We start from the raw sequence: 17178 nt of genomic DNA on the forward strand, positions 1-17178 counted from the left end.
TTTTTCACTTCCACCGTTTATTATGCATCTCTCCAGCTCCAGGATTTATAGATTCTCCTCAGTCTAGGAGTTATAGGAGCAGCTGGAATGGGAGGGCAAGGCAGAAAAATTGCACCTGCCAGGGGGGAGCTTATTTACTCTGCTCAGGAGCCTGTTGGAAATATCTGGAAGATGAGGCGTCATTCCTCCTCCACGTGGCCAGTAGGCTCCTCTTGGGACATGCGGCTGGACTGCTCTGTGCAGATATGGGTTCCTTTCACCTTTGGGCCAGCTGGCATTGTCTAGAAATAAACTGTTTCCATACTGGGGATGGTTGCCTCCACCGTGCAACGGCCTTAGCCCCCTCTGAGGTGGGCTGTAGATGTTAGGGAGCTGGCTCATACCACTGGTCCACCTGGCTCCTTCTGGGAGCGGCTCTTTTGAAAGTTGGCTCCCTCTACCCAAGAGCCTCTTGGTCCCATCCAGGAATTTCTTCATGCCACCCAGAAGTCCATCGGAGCCATCCAGTAACAGCTTCCTGGTTCCATTTGGTAGCTGATTCAGCTGGCTGTTGCCTTGCTCCTCAGAAGGCAAAGCGAGTGCTGTACTTCCAGCAGTTGCTCGGATGCAGCTGACTGTTGTTTCAGTGTGATCCAAGGAGACTTTGCTTCCATGGACTGGCTTCCGTCCTTGAGCATCATCATTACCTCCAGTAGATGGATCCAGTTTGTCACACGTTTCATTGCCCCCAGCATACGACTTGCCTTCCTTCTGTGATTTGTTCCAATTAGCAGGCAACTCGTATTCCGAAACCGAGATAAACTTGGGCTGTGGGTCATTCTGCCCTGTGGGCCACTCATATGTAGCAGAGGATACGTATTCGTAGGGAGATTCATACACAGGGGAGTTCTTGAACCCATATTGCACCTCATACGTTGGAGAGGCCTCATATCCATATTGCCACTCATATGGAGGAGAGTTATCATACCTATATTGAGACTTGTACCCTGCGGAGGGCTCATATCCATACGGTGACTCCTGTGAGGAAGAAAATTCATAATCGTATTGCCCCTCATAATCAGGAGAGCATTCGCAGTCGTATTGTGACTCATAGAGGTTAGAAGTCTTGTAGGCGTTTTGCGGATCATATACAGGAGAGGACACATATTTATAATGTGCCCCATTTTTCCTTGCATACAGCAGAGGAGATGTGCATCTGGCAGATGACTCATAGGCAGGGTATGAGGGGCTTCCGTATTGCGATTCGTACATGGAACACGAAGGGTAGGCATAAGTTTCCTCGTCCCCCCCTGCCTCATATGCCCCACATGGGTTGTTCCACCTATAGGACTCGTATCCCTCAAGGGTCTCATCATCTTCATCAGGTGTTTCACACTCGGGTTCCATCCCACATCCATCATGGTCCTTGTATTCTGGCACTGATTCATACTCTGCCTGGATGTCACTGTCTGCTGCTTCTACATTGCTGCTTTCCTCCTGCTCACCTATAACCACAAAAACACAACAGTCGTTGACTTTGTTAATAGGGATGTGCATGGTCCGGAGCGGTCCGGACCGGCACTGAAGGGGGGTCTCCCTTTAAGGGCGGGGAGGGTTTACTTACCCCTCCCGCCGCTTTGCCCCCTCCAGCGCCCGTATTCTTAGTAGAAGCCGCCCCTTCTGCCTCCTCCAGTGCCAATGCCGCCTGGGCGCGCGCGCGGCTTTGCTTTTAAAAGTTCCTTTTGCTGGCGCTGAGGGATTAAACACCAAACAGAAGCCGGCAGAGCACCGCGCCGGCCGGCGGCTCCCCCATGCTCAGCCGCCCAGCAGCCACTGAGAACGCCCAGCGAGGACGCGCCGTCGCCATCGCCGACGCGCCGCGGCCCCCAGGCAACCCTAACTTCCGGCTTCCATGCGACTTCCCCCAGCATACAGAGTGGCTGCATTCTGCCACTCTGTATGCGGGGGGAAGTCGCATGGAAGCCGGAAGTTAGGGTTGCCTGGGGGCCGCGGCGCGTCGGCGATGGCGACGGCGCGTCCTCGCTGGGCGTTCTCAGTGGCTGCTGGGCGGCTGAGCATGGGGGAGCCGCCGGCCGGCGCGGTGCTCTGCCAGCTTCTGTTTGGTGTTTAATCCCTCAGCGCCAGCAAAAGGAACTTTTAAAAGCAAAGCCGCGCGCGCGCCCAGGCGGCATTGGCACTGGAGGGGGCAGAAGGGGCGGCTTCTACTAAGAATACGGGCGCTGGAGGGGGCAAAGCGGCGGGAGGGGTAAGTAAACCCTCCCCGCCCTTAAAGGGAGACCCCCCACCCGAACCGAACCGGCCAGGGGACAGACCGGTCCGGACAGTTCGGAGGCCTTTGCAATGGCCTCCGAACTGGTCCGGACTCATCTCTATTTGTTAAAAAAAAAAAAAGCAACTTGTGCTATAAAGTAGGGCTCAGCATTTTTGCCAATGGCAAGAGTACTGAAGTCAGGAAACAGATTTCTGTCTTCCTCATAAATAAATTGGACCATTCCCTTAAGCAAAGATTTGCAAGAACCTCAAGTGGCTTTATCCTGAGTCAAACCATTGGTCCATCTAGCTCACTAATGTCTACACCAACTGGGAACAACTCTCTAAGATTTCAGGCAGAGGCCTTTCCCAGCTCTACCTGGAGATAGCAGGGACTGAACTTGTGACCTTCTGCACACAAGGCATGTGCCCTACCCCTGAGCTACAGTCCCACCCTCAGCCTGCTTCATCCATCCTTATCAGGAACTGGGTTATTGATGCTGAGATGTTTGTGACACCAGGAGGGACTGAGCCAAGGAGTTTTGGTCCAGAACAGCCAAGCACAGAAGCTGAAAGAATGGGATCATGGGAAGCAGGACATTAGAGGAGTCCTGGGGACTAGTGATGGAATTTGGGCAAATCTAGGGCAAATCAGCTGCATCCATATGCCAGTTTGGCACAATATCCCCATGGAACCACCTTCCCAATCTCCCCCTATGACCCTTCGTGCTAAATATCAGCCACACAAGCAGTTTTTAAGGCAAAGGAGAAGCATTTGCAGTAGCTGCCTCTGTCAGCAGAGGTGCTCTTGTGGCCAATGAATGAATGACCTTTCCAGTTTGGGTTCAGGAGAATGGAAATGGGGCTGAGTTCTTGGGTGTTATGCTGTTTGTTTCATAACTCAGAAAAATAGGAATGTTGAGTTTGCTGGTTCCTGAGTTCAGGGGTGCTCTTTCCCAGACTGAGGGAACTCTGCCACCACAGATGCTGCATGTCTGTGTGTCTGTTAATGTCTATGCATGCTGAGGGGGAATTTTCACTCCAGGAACTATACCAACAAATCTGCTAGTTGTACTTTTTTGAAAAGTATATTACCAGTATTAAATCTGACCAACCTCCCTATCATTTTTAAAAATCTTGTCTCTCTCTTTCTGGTTTGCTTTCCATGTGGTGCTCCTCCAGATGATTATATATTCCAACTTCAGCACAAATTACGACAAGAAATAAAATGAGAAAGACACACCATGTGAAAGGACATTGTGTATTCTTAGCACCACCTGCTGGCAATCTGTGAATGGGTTTTTGGAGGAATTTTTTTCAACTCCTTTTATTCTAACTCGAAATGAAGTTGGAATATATCACTGTCTGAAAAAACCCCTGATCAATTGTCCTGATCAGCCATATACTTCCTTAAGGATGTTTCCTAAACAAATTTGTTGGCTACTAAACAGAGCATGAGACCAACTCAGAGCTCAGCACCTTTGCCTACATGAACAGGAAGCCCCAAACCACTAACTAGGCTAGACACCTCTTTCCCCAACAACTGCGTTCTTTGCTTTGCCTTTGCCTTATTCCTGTGCTGTTGTCATTTCTGATGTTGCCAAATGATCACAAAAAAACCAGCCTGGACAGGTCTTCATGTTAAAAAATCAAATAAGCAGAACTCATTTCATAGCAAAGCTCCCTCTCTAGATGTCTGATCAGAATTCAGAAAGGTGCATAAATGCATATGCATGCTCTCCTAATGCTCTGAATTTCATTTCATGTGGAGGCCAGACTGGCCTCCAGTTCAAGCAGAGCCTTCTTGGTAACAGCCTTGACACTTCTGAGCGGTGCCCAAGCTGTCCCCTCCCTACTGACTTTCTGGAAATGTTTAAAGACCTTTTTGTTCCAGAAGACCTGTGGTAATTGGTGATGTTCAGACTGATTTCCACTTCCCTTGCTGAGCTGATGTTTGAGAGTTCTGTTTCATCTGGTCTGGCTTTTTAAAAACTTTGTTTGGCCTTGTTTAGTTTAGTTTATGTTTTAATGGTCTTAATTGTACATGTGTGTCCTTGATGAACAGCAGTATATAAATGATTTTTTTTTTAAAGAACATCTTTAACAATGAACCTTAGGGTGGTTTACTTCCAGTCTTTCATATATGCTTGTGGGAAGTGGATATTCTATTCCACTTATTAGTTTTGAGAATGGAGCCAAGTGAACAAGGGTGTAGCTACTATTGAGCAAGTGGGGACAAATGTTCAGGGGTCATTAGTGACCTGGAGCTGCCTGCCACCTCTCCCAGCATCCCTGCACTGCCCCCCCCCCTTTCACAATGCCCAACTGTTGGGCTACAAGCACTTCTGGCCAGCTCCGTGGCTGTGCTTGGCCCCAACTTCATGCCAGCCGCTCTCTGGTCAAGCCAATGCAGCTTTATGATATCACCCAGTTGGCTCAGCTGTGGTGGTTTGGTGAGGCAGAGCTGCCCCGATCCCAGTGAGAACAGGCAGATGCTTTAAGGTAGGCCTGTTCTCACTGGGATCAGGGAGCTCTACCTCTCTAAACTGATGTGGCCACACTGGCTCAGTGACATCATCAGGCAGTGTCAGCTTGACCAGAGCGTGACTGGCATGGAATAGGGGAGGGGCTGTGTGTGGCCACTGAGTTGGTTAGAAGCACTAACGTCCCAACAGATAAGCACCACCCGCCACCACTGCCTGGTGAAGCGGCAGGTCTATGCCAGGTCCCTAGAGTTCTGAAGCAAAAATATGGAGGTTGGGGAAGGAGAGGAAGGTGGGAGCAGGGCCATTTTCAAATACTGTCCCAGGGCCCACTCCAACTTTCCTATAGCCCTTGCAGGGGATGATAGTTAATCAGGATTAATTAACACAGAGCACAATTTCCTAAGGTGGGATTTGTGTTTGTGTTGAAGAGGGCTCAACCCTCATATTTATTGCTCTGCCTTTGATAGAATTCCGTGTTTGTGAATACAATATTGCACTAGAACAACTTCCAGTTCCATCTACCTTACTGTGGTCCATAACAATTGCTCCTTACCAGAAGCTGTAGCAGACTTCAGTTCTCTATCATCCTTAGCTTCTACTTGCTCAGCATCACTGTCTGGGGATCTGGAAAATCAAGAGATTTGGGTTATTCAACAAAAGGCAGATAGATGGACACAAAAGAGAGCTGTTTCCCACCTTCCACATGGCTTGAAAGAGGCAGCATTGTTTCTGAAAATATATCAGGATCCCTTTAAGTTTCTTAGCACTTAAGAATTCCAGGGTCCTTGTCACATACAGAAATGAAAATGGTCTTGCTATGCCCATCATCCTTATGAGCCTTGGGGGCTTTATATGCTACCTTTCCAGCACAATGAAAATGAAACAGCACCCAACTTGCTTAGAGCATGGTCTAAGGGCACACAATACAGCCACCTTGCTGAAGCTAAGCAGGTCTTGATGTGGTCAGTGCCTGGATGGGATGCCCATATATGCTACCTTTGGGGATGAGGCCATAGCTCAGTGGAAGAGCATCTGCTTTGCATTCAGAAGGTCCCAGGTTCACTCCCCAACATCTCCAGGTAGAACACAGAGAGACTCCTGCCCAAAACCTTGGAGAAGCCACTGCCAGTCAGTATCCACAATACTGAGCTAATTGGATCAATAGTCTGACCTGGTATCAAGCAACTTCCAACATTTTGGTTGTCAGCTGATGTTGGAAAATGATTAGGTAATTAGGCCAACCAAACCATCATTGTTCCAGAATGTGTAAGGAGCCATTCACAGTTAGACCCTTGATAATTATTGTATTCTGATCCATGATTCTAACTAGACAGAATCTTATTGGGGCACACAAATGCACACTTGCTTAGAGCAAGCCTCACCCCATGAAGATTTACACAAAGATAAAACAACCAAACAATGAATTCAACCTGTTTCTGCCTCTGTCCTGGTGCATCTGAAATCACTTCTAAATGCTAAATTAACACTCCAGTTTTAAGAGTGTTTATTCAGAAGTCTCTTGGATTTCAGTGGTGTTTAGGACGGCAACCTTAAACTTTTAATTGGATCTAAATCGCATAGTATGAGGCCCAAACTAGACGTGGCAGAGGTGTGTGGTTGCAATCTGTATGTTCCTAATATTATCTAGAAGACAACACATTACATGACATCATCACACCCAGAGTGTCTCTAATCCTGCAAACAGCAGCCAATGAAGTGAGGCAGCAGCAGGGAATAGTGATGTCTTGTCACATATCATATTTTACCAGATGTTATGAGGAGACATGGATCTGCGGCAGCCACACATCACTATAACATGTAGTTTTGTCCCCAGATAGCATTTTGTTCCATAAAGCGGCATGCATCTGGCTATATTTTGGCTTCATACATCTTGGAATTTAGGCACCAGCTATTTAGAGAAGGGTTTGCTTTGCTTTCTTGGTTTTCTAAGCAGTTCATTGGGAGTTCACTGATGGCAGGGAGATGTTAAAAATAACTTGAATGTGTGCATGTGCATGCATCTCTGGCTGGAGTCTTGGTTCATGCAGTTAGGAAGTGCACTTAGAGTCTGGGATCCTACTCAGTGTGTTTGTGTGTGCATGATATATCTATATCTATATCTATATCTATATCTATATCTATATCTATATCTATATCTATATCTATATCCATATCCATATCCATATCCATATCTATGTATGTACTAGGTCACCCTAACCCACTGCACCACCACTATCACTTCAGTAGAATGTGGCTAATAATCACTGCAGTTTCGGACAGCAGAGGTATAAATCTTACTTTTTTTGGTTTATGATGTGTTTTAAATTGAAGACTTTAGGATCGAGGGAGAAGAAACATAGTGATCTTTTGGGGCCAAATGTTATGGAAACACCTGCAAAAGAAGATGACAAGTTAGTTGCTGGGATTTCTTGACCAATAATAGGGGACGGCTGAGAAGCTCATCATCCCATTCATTAGACATTATCACATCCTTCCAGGAAGTATCCATCCAGAAGGTGGATGATTTTTACCTGTGGAACAACCTGCTGTTGGGACAACCCACAGTTATATTTCCTGTATTAAGTAAGCCAAACCTGTGGACAACAAACCTCACATTGGCCCTAAGCCAGCCCCTTTCAGCCTTGTGAGTGTCTGTTAGGGGTCTGAGGTGCTTCAACAGCACACCCGTCACCAAAATTAGAGTCAGTCAATTAAACCCTGAGGAAGCATCTTTCATAAAATATTGCATAACTTATCTCAGTTAACAACACAGAATCGATGGGCTGGTTCTCATGATCCAAACAGTGACCACTTTCCAGAAAATCCCAGATCACTAAGCCATAACGTTCCTGCGGAGGGTATGATGAGAATCTGGAGGTTTTCACCAATCCCTCATTGGTGCCACATCAATCCGGCAGCATTTAACCAGGATAATTAATCTGAGATTTGAAATTTGTCGGTTGAGCATGGTTAAATGTTGGTCGGTTGTCATGCGTGTCTGGGATTGGCAAAAACCTCTGAGTTCTCACAACATGTTCCACATGCGTGTGCAGAACTCAGCAATCTGGTAAGCAGGCATTGTTTTGATCATGAGAACTGGCTCTGTCTTTTTCTCTTTCTCTCAATATATCACATTTGTATCCCACTCTTATTCCAAGGAACTCTAGACAGCAGTAGTTATTAGAGTTATACCACTGTATCCTCTCAAGAACCCTGTGGTTAGGATAAACTGAGAGACGGTGATTGGTCCAAGGTATAGCTGAGCAGGAAGTTGTCTTCTCTCTGGTTCAACACTCTATCCATTACATCACAATGGCTAACAGAAGGAGTAAGTCTGAAAATGTTCAGAACTGAACTGGAGGAAATAGAGGCAAACTGGCTGCAAGATAAACCAGAGTCAGCCCCACAACAAAGAAAGGACCAGGGAAAAGGATGATCTTATGGAATTCCAAAGAGAAAATACAAAAGGTTTTGCTTAAAGAAGTCTGGTCTCATCCTACCTGAGTCTTCTGAAATAGAGATGGAAAATAAGGGGCCTCGTAAGTACCATGGAATGTCTTCTTCCTTCTTGGCTGAAAAAAACAGAAGAATGTGGATACATGCAGCTTCTAGGAACAACACTTTACTTCCTCTTTTTCTTCTTTCTGTGCAATTTCCACCTTGTACCCTTTCTCCCACTTCAGAGCTCCTTTCACCTAAATGCTGTCCTCAATGTATAAAATCATCTCCGTTTTATTATCAACTTCTCTTGCAAATCCTTCTTTAAGAACCTTTCCAGGTGCTTAAAAATCCACACTTTTCTCTTTGCGATCTACTTGCACTAGTGTCCGCCCAGCACCATTAATGTGATACTCTGTCCCTATGTAATAGGAGAAGGGTAGCTTTGCTGTTGGTATGTATAATATATTGGAGAGAAGGAGATGAGGAAGAGCTACTTTAGTCTTTGCCATTACCTTTTTTAAATCCAGACGAAGGGATGTATCCTCTGGTGCCTTTGAAAATACTACATTTAAAATTGTATTTTTTAAATTAAAAAAAATAACAATTTTATTTATTGGCGACCCCATAATTATTGTTCTCTGGGTTCACAAAGCAAAACCATTTTTTAAATAGAATAAAAGCATATAAGCATATAATTAAAAACAAAACTACAATAAAATACAGCTAAAAACAAAGCAAAAACTTTTTTAAGCAAAAGGAATACAAAATTATGGATAATCATTCTTTGTCTGAGTCTTTTGTTTTGCAAGGGACTACATGAATGCTCTTGAGTGTGAGAGTTACAACGCAGGAGCTGCTGCTGCTGCTGCTGCTACTACTACTAAAGTAGTAGTAAAGTAGTATAGTTCCCTGTCCCCAAAGGGTTCACAATCTAAAAAGAAACAGAAGGTAGACACCAGCAACAGTCACTGGAGGGATGCTGTGCTGTGGGTTGAATAAGGAACAGCTGCAAACCCCCTACTTAATATAAAGAGAATTACCATAGGTGTCTCTTTGCCCAGGTAGCAGGGGAGCTTAGCCTCTAAAGACATGAATTATTATTTTTGTTGCTGTTACAGCAACAACAACAAAACAACATCAACAACATCAATGACAATGTATAGAGGGCCATTATTTCAGTGTAACAACCCTGGGATAACAACCTCTGAATCATGTATACGAAAGTCTTTAATATGAATCATACTTACCAGAGTAGGCATCTGAGCTCCCAAACATTTCTCGGAAAACATCCCAGGGGCTGCGGAAGGTGAATTTCAAATCTTCCTCCGCAACTGCTGGGAAGGAATGTTATTTATGAACCCATCACCAAAAGCCTGGGATCCTCTTCCTATGTAGTTTTTACGAAGGAAAATGAAGACCCCTATTTATCTTCCATCCGAAAGCAGGGCTATATGGCCAGGGTGAAAAAGCCAATAACTGACTTTTGTGTTTGTGAAAAGCCCATGGAATATGGCCTCCCAAGTCAATTAAGGTGATTCCTGAGACCAGGAGGACAATGATCAGTTTAGGATGGGGACCAATTTTTAACATGTCTCCTTTTCTTCTTCTTTCTTTGTCACCAGACAGTGGCCAACATCCTGAGTAAGGAAGCATTTGTGCAGATAGTATGAAGCATGTACTTGGGGGGGGGCATCAATTTCCCCTTATCTTCCCTCTGAAGTCAACTGTGACCTTCCAACTATGTCCCTGAGAGCTGTGCAACCCTCAGGGACATATTTTAAAGGGTTATAGTCAGCAGATGGAAGGGGATATAGGTGAAAATTGCGCCTCCCCTGGAACATCAATTCAGCAATGCTGCACCAGCACTTGCTTAGTCTGGATGTTGGCCAGTATTTTTAAATTCAGCCTCAAAATGCAGATTTCAAATTTAATACAGTTACTTGAATTAATATACATATAAACAAACATATATTGCATGGTTCTAGCAAACATTTGTGCTATGTTCTCTGGATCTCTCTCTCAAACATGGGAAACTGTCATGGGAAACCAATTGGAGTCTCCTGTGGCTCTGGCTCGAAGATCAGATTAGCCTCTATATGAAGTTGGTGGGCTTTAGCATGTCTCTGAATTCATTAAGGAGATGAGAGAGAGGCTATTTCTCACCTGCTGCTGTGAGTCCATCCCCATAGCAGTCATACCGTTCACGTTTGAATTCTGAGAGAGAGAGAGAGAGAGAGAGAGAGAGAGAGAGAGAGAGATATTGCCCACAAGGCAGGAATTAATATTTGGTTGCTATGCTCCCCCAGTCCCTCCAAGGCCATAGATATTGGTATCACCTCCCTCCTCTAGAACTACAAGACAAGAGCAAATGGAAGCTTCCAGAGAGAGCATATGAGACATCCACCACAACCCCATACTCCTTAGCGGAGTGCTGTGCAAATCAGCCTCCCATACGGACCTTAACAATTCCTAGTGAATAAAGAAAGGCGAAGCAGCAGCAGTAGCAGAGAAATTACGTTAGGTCTCTTACTATCTGACAGGACTTCATAGGCTTCTGTAACTTCTTTGAACTTCTGCTCAGCATATTTCTTCCTCTCTGGATTTTTATCTGGGTGCCACTGCAGAGCTTTCTTCCTGTACCTGTACAGTCCGAGGAAATAAATTGAATGTGGTATTTGAGTTCCACAGTACACTGCCCATTAGAGAAGAACCACACTGCCGAAACAGACAACTCCAATGCACACCCTAGTGGAGCTGAGGGCATTGCAGTGGTTTGTACCTCTCTCTGCTCAAAGCAGCCACATTGGATAACTCAGACTTCAGGGCATAGCATGGTTGGAGTGGGCCCTGGGACAAAAAGTGAAGATTCCCCTCCCCCCACACCTCGTTTTCCTCTTCAGAGAGGCACAAGGGGAAGAGCAAAGAGCAAGCTTTTACTTACTTGTCAGGAGAAGGGAACCAGGGGCATCCCCACCACCACCTTGTTCAATTGTAGTTACACCCCACTAGGCTTGATGGACCTAAGTTACTGCCCAGTGCTTTCTTGATCACCTGACTGAGAGCAGCCAAGTTCTCAACAATTGTCATTTGAGACTGAAGAAACAAAATCAATGACAGGCAAGAAGAACCTTTTGCTATGATCACAATCCAAAACAACCTTGGTGATTTCTGCATCAATAGATTGCAAATTCTGCAACAAGAAAACTCTGCTTCTGTGACCAAAGCATATTATGCAAATGAACTGAATTGTGCAAATGAACATACTTCGTATAAATCTTGGCACTTTCTCTACTGTGAAAATTGATTTTTTAAAAAGAGGTAGAGAGCAATTGGCCTTCCTGTGTTGTGGCTATGCAAGCATCGGAATATTTTGCATTTGATTGGTGGTTCTGCAGAAATTCTGTAACAATTATCACAATCAATATGTTTGTGAAATTCTGCAAACATATTCATAAGGGGAGAATTTCACTGCAAGTTTTGCCTATTATATGTGGGTAAAAGGGACATTTCTTAGTGATGATTTCATCCATAAAATCTTGAGAACCTAAAAAGATGACGCACGCACACCTTTGAATTATATTTATTAAAACTAAAATAAATAGCTATGATAGGTTCCCAAAACTAGATTTGCTTTGACTCACTGTAGCAGTCTGTAATAACCATCACAATTATCTTTAATTTTCTTTTGTCAGCAGATGTTGAATGAGGATCTTGTGCCAAGAGAAGATTTTCTTCTGGGGCAAATAGCAGCCATGAGGGAGGATCTGGACTGGGACCAGCCCCCTCCCCTGGCAAATGACTAAAGCCCTTCCTCTCCCACCCCCAGGTTCCAATTTGGATTGCCTCCCTGTGTGTGTGCTATTTACACTGATAAAATCAAACCTCCAGGCCCCAGTCACAAAATAGATATATGGTCTAATTTGGCCATGAAATTATTCCCTCAGGAATCATAATCACATACTGAACCTTCTTGACCCTAGGGCATAACAACATATACAGCCTTTAGTGATCTGCCACATCTGTGTATTTATGAACATGGAGAACTGCCTTATACCAAGGCAGAACATTGGTCCATCTAGTTCAGTATTGTCTACCGGGGCGGAGAGAGACCAGTGGAACAAGAGGAACCTGTAGATTTTGGTTGAGATCAGGGAGTAGCCCCTGGTGATTGGTTCTGATCCAACTGGAGCATTTCAAACTGCCCTGAGCCATTTTTGGAAGGGCAGTATATAAATGAAATGAAATGAAATGAAATAGAATAAATAGGATTTTGAGTTCAAGGAATAGCTGAACCACTGGAATTTACTCCCTCTCCTGCTTTTATTTCAAGTTTTGGGAGCTCAAAATAGTATTGGGAGTTCAAAAGTAGGACTTACGCCTTTTTGATATCGTTGTCAGAGGCATCCCGGGGAACCTCTAAAAGCTTATAATAGTCTGGCACAGTAGCCATTCGTTTGTCCTGTGCAGAGCCCAATAGCAGAGAAGTGAAGGGAAAGCAGTTGCAAGGGGAACTGTGTCTCTGGAAGCACAGCAGACGTCCACACAATTTGAGCTGCTGCTAGGGCTGATCATGGCCGCACTCTTGGCTGCACTGCTCCTTACAGCACAGCAGGAGGTGGGTGCTGTGGGCAAGAGGCCCTGTGAGAGACATGGAACAGAAGGACATGCAAACCAGTCACCGCACAAGACAAGGCAAGACAGAACAGACAAGGTGGTCTGTCTCCCAGGAGATATCATTAGACAAATTGTCCCAAGCACTTGTATATATGCACAGTACACACACACACAGTATGGCTCTCCGACTTGCTGCACCAGTGGATCCTTGCTCTGTATGTCAGCTCCTGAGTCTTGCCCTCCATCAGAAATATCTGAGGTCTGAAGGTAGAGTCGGTGGGGAGCTTAGGTGATAGGGCATCTGTAGGCATGAGCACCCATCCTCCAAACACATTAAAATACTGTTTGGAGGATCTATCAATTTTTGTTGTTGTTGCAGCCATCTAGAAATGAGGCACAAGATTCGGAGAATGAGACAGAGGCCACCTTCGGACACCCCTGCTCTCCAGTCCATATTCAGACTACTGGAGAGCTCCCTCTCTGAGAGGAGGGGGGACTGGCTGCTGGGGCTTCCTTCTTTAATGAAGGACAGCCCCAGCAGCCAATAGAAGCTGAGATGAGGGAGGAGCTTCCTCCCTCAACTCCGGTTGCATGAGAGGGGAACTGCGTGCCGGTGTTTGTACGTGCAACCAGAGTTAAAGGCAGCAAAACTTTATACTCAAACTGAAGGTACAGAGTGGAGTCAGGGGAGGGAAACTGTGGGTCCATTTTCTCACTTAACTCCAGTTGCCCACATTTGGACATACAGCTCCTGAAACTGGAGGTGAAGGGACCTCCGGTTTTGTTTTGTGTGCAAATACAACCAGAGAAGGAAGTCTCTATGGCCCATACCCCAAACAATCCCATATAGCCGAACCCTTTGCACTAGAAGCGAGGGAGCTGAATCCAGCATCCATCCCACAACCTGAGGATATGGCTCTCCCCTCAGTTTCCAACTGGAGAAGTCCCTCAAGGACATAGGTAAGGCAAAGGCCCCCTAGTCCCTTCAGAATTAGTGTATGAAATCAGGCAAGGTCCCTTTAAGCCACAGAAACTTCTCCCGGCAAAGAATGAGATCAACAACCTTAACTAGCCAGCAACCTACATAAGCCTGCAGGGGTTCAGACCTTTCCTGGAACAACATGTGACATGTTATTAACTCTCCAGCTCAGCCTCTCCTGCTTGGAGCTGTCCAGGTTCCCTGGCTGATATAGAGAGCAAGGATGCACTGGTGCAGTGAAGGAGCAACCTAACAGAACTTCCCAACTAACTGTACTGGTGCAATGGGGAAGCGGCAGTTTGTGACACTCCCCCCTTCCCAGGAAGCTCTCTGTGCCATCCAAAAATATGTCCTCAAGGGCTGTACAACCCTCAGGGGTATATTTTCAGGTGACACAGAGGGCTTCCTGGAGAAGGTGTGGGCATCAAAAATGGTTGCTTTCCCACTACACCAGTGCAATTAGTTAGTTAAGCAAAACTTTGTATTTAGAAAGCCCTAGACTATACCTATTCAGGCTACAAGTGCAGGGGTGGGAGGTGCTCCCCCACATTAAAAAAAATCTGCACAGATAAAACTAGTATGTCAGTGAGAACAGTTCCTACCCCTGGATAGCCTAGTTTTACAAACAGGAGAGTTTATGTAGGGACAGGGCTGGTGGCATGCGTGGGCCAAGATGATATGGGCCTAAGGACCCATGCCACCCTTTTTGCTGTGGCAGTGGTAGTACACGTTGACCAGCAGAACTTTGCTGCTTGACACCCCGCCATCTGCAAATAGGAGTATCTCAGAGGCCCCTGCATCACTGCAAGGCTGGGGGAGGCCTATGACAGGAGAATGAGGAGGAGTCAAGACTCATGCAGTAGCTCCTCCTCTTTCTTCTCTCCCCACAGACCAATGGGCTTTCTCCAAAAGGATGGCACAGGCCTTTAAGAGAAAGAAGGCCCATTCCTGGTGGGAGGGGAAGGAGTTGACATTGGCCTCAGCAACTCCTTTTCATCCTCTGAGGGTGTGAAAGAAAGATGTGCTGCCTGCCTGCTGCCATCTAGCTCAGTGGGGCTCAGCATGAGGCCCTGCCTCAGGACCCAACACAACGTCGTGCCAGCTCTGTGTGCAGAAGAAGCCTTCATGCTCACTTGCAGTCTGAAGTAGTACCCCCATCCAGGTCTCTACTCTATGATATTGCTGAACATGTCAATAGCAACCCGTCTTTGCTTTACACACAAGCCCTAGTCACTTGTTATGTTTAATGCATGTACAATCTGTGTACAGTGTATGCACATACCATTATTCAGAAATTATGTTCAACATACATACAGCAGTATATTTCTTCCCCATACCCTCTATTCGAAAAGGTCTGTACCCAGATTCACCTTGTAAAAGAACACATGTACCATCACGCACACAAAATGATGTACAAGTGTACAGACACCTGAACACACACACAACGTAATGTCTGAAAAGGGCTACAGAAAAGAATGGGGTGGGATTCATGTTTCTCTCACAGCATCTAATATGAAGCTGTTGCAATGTCCTGGTAGGACATTCTCCCTTTTCTCTTAACCATCAGTCTCCGTCGGCCTGCCCATGTGATTAGATAACAATCACTGCATTATCTGCACATAGCATCATCCAGGACTCCAAGCTATCATTCATTTCGCCTGACTTTTAACTTGTTTACTTAATTTGGTTAATTTTATTACTTTTATTTTACATTGTATCTATGTTATTGTTGTGAGCCAGCTCGGGCAGTAGTGTACTGGAGGGCTGGGGTATAAATATTATAAGTAATAAGGAAGTAATTAAATAATTAATGATTACTGCAGTTAACTCCTGATTTGCTTGTTGACTATCAGTCGGGTGGCATTCAATCGGTATTTGTCCTCCATTTAAACTGCTTGCATGTTCCATTTGAAAAGTAAGGAACCCCAGTCTTTGTGGAAGGGTGTGGTTGGGGACGTAGTGTACCCCAGCAATTCTAAGCTAAAAGAAGGCCTAAGTCACTTTTACTGTGTTAATTCTATTCAATCTCACTTTCTGAGCTTCAGATGTGCATCTGAATAGTGGTGAGGCAAGGGTGTTTGGTTTATATTGAGGGCTGTGATTATGGGTCCTTCTAGATCAGGGGTTCTCAACATTGGGTCCCCAGATGTTCTTGGACTCCAACTCCCATAATCCCCAACCAAAAGCCACTGGGCCTGGGGATCATGGGAGTTGAAGTCCAATAACATCTGGGGACCCAGCGTTGAGAATACCTGTTCTAGATGGCAGAAAGCTGCACAGTGTGCGATTCTTGTGCACAAGTACCCAGCTTACACACCCTCCACACACTCTCACACACTCCTGCAGGCTTTTGTTCTCCTTCCCCACACATATTCATGCTCTGTTCAGACAGTGAGCAGGGTCTTTGTGCAATTTTACCTGTGCTACTTGCCAGCCAGTTTTTGCTTCCCAAGAAGAACTGATTGCTACTTTTCTGATGAATTGGGGGGAAAGCTTTCTTCCTGGAAAGCAAGAGGACAAACAGATGGTGCTGCAAAGATTGTGCAAGGACCCTGTGTTTGGCATCTGAACAGAGTGTGAATTCTTGCTGGGAAAGAGATGGAAGCCTACAAGGATATGTGGAGTGTGAGTATGCTCATGCTTGGAACCTGCCCGCAGGTTTCTCACACTGTGCAGCTATCTGCTGTCTGGAAAGACCCTATAAGATCTCTGCACGAGAGACCAATGTAGTACTCCACCAGAGATCAAATACTCCTAGGCTTGGCCACTGTCAGGATACTTTCTCGTGGCTGTTATTGCTTCTTGGTTCCATCAAGACTCATGCTTTCTTAATCCCTCTGATCCCCCAAGCTCTCCTGTTTCCACATGCCAACCTTCCACCCTCCCTTTCTCTCTAGAGTTAATTTTCTACTTCTCATAGTCACTTGATGCTCCTCTAGGTTCTTCACACCACCTAGCCTGACTGTACCTTAGCTCTTCCAGAGATTGCCCGTGTTCTTTATTCTACCAGATGGCTAGCTGGGCACCTGATGTCCTGGGGGAGGCAAGAGCTCATCAGCACCCCAAACCTGTTCCCTCCCCTGCTGATTAACTGTGTTAATAGCCAATGGGAAGTTAAGGGTCATTGTGACATCAGAGCTTTATGCTTTCCTTAAGGATGTCAGGGGGGAAATGAGCAAAAGGCCACATATTTGGGAACATGTGAGTTCACACTTTCTTTGCTAGTTCTTGCTCCTGACAGCCTCACTCTCACTGTTAACCCCTTCACTGCTGCCATTCAGATTTTCTTTAAATTTACCTATCAAATTTTGCTAGAGCGCCTGGCTCAAAAATGCCTCACTGGATTGGGCTGTGCAGAGTTTCCTCTATCCAAATGGCTTGGAGGACATCTAAAACATCTGGATAATT

At 45.5% G+C, this 17178-nt stretch overlaps 1 protein-coding gene across 4 annotated transcripts; it reads right to left on the bottom strand.

The window, feature by feature from the left end:
- Positions 1 to 16855, bottom strand: LOC128344240 (uncharacterized). 4 transcript variants are annotated; one of them, XM_053294205.1, is made up of 10 exons: positions 16739 to 16840; positions 16189 to 16271; positions 12554 to 12815; positions 10708 to 10817; positions 10341 to 10391; positions 9425 to 9508; positions 8237 to 8308; positions 7035 to 7128; positions 5290 to 5360; positions 1 to 1484 (listed from the first exon to the last, which is right to left on the bottom strand). In XM_053294205.1, exons 3-10 carry the CDS (start codon positions 12625 to 12627, stop codon positions 64 to 66), a joined length of 1977 nt encoding a protein of 658 aa, XP_053150180.1. In that variant the 5' UTR covers positions 12628 to 12815; positions 16189 to 16271; positions 16739 to 16840; the 3' UTR covers positions 1 to 63. The 4 variants fall into 4 exon arrangements, with proteins under 4 accessions (XP_053150180.1, XP_053150003.1, XP_053150094.1 ...); XM_053294028.1 differs by having other exon boundaries at positions 9425 to 9511; XM_053294119.1 differs by lacking the exon at positions 16189 to 16271 and having other exon boundaries at positions 9425 to 9511; positions 16739 to 16854.
- Positions 16856 to 17178: the final 323 nt, after the last annotated feature.

Source organism: Hemicordylus capensis, chromosome 1, assembly GCF_027244095.1.
Source record: "Hemicordylus capensis ecotype Gifberg chromosome 1, rHemCap1.1.pri, whole genome shotgun sequence".
Lineage (NCBI taxonomy): Eukaryota > Metazoa > Chordata > Lepidosauria > Squamata > Cordylidae > Hemicordylus > Hemicordylus capensis.

Coding starts and splice junctions, on each gene's coding strand:
- LOC128344240 (XM_053294119.1), bottom strand. CDS start 12,627: ATGGCTACTGTGCCAGACTATTATAAGCTTTTAGAGGTTCCCCGGGAT. Junction 9,512..10,340: donor GGATGGACTCACAGCAGCAG/GTGAGAAATAGC, acceptor ATTCCTTCCCAG/CAGTTGCGGAGGAAGATTTG. Junction 8,309..9,424: donor GAGCTCAGATGCCTACTCTG/GTAAGTATGATT, acceptor TGTTTTTTTCAG/CCAAGAAGGAAGAAGACATT.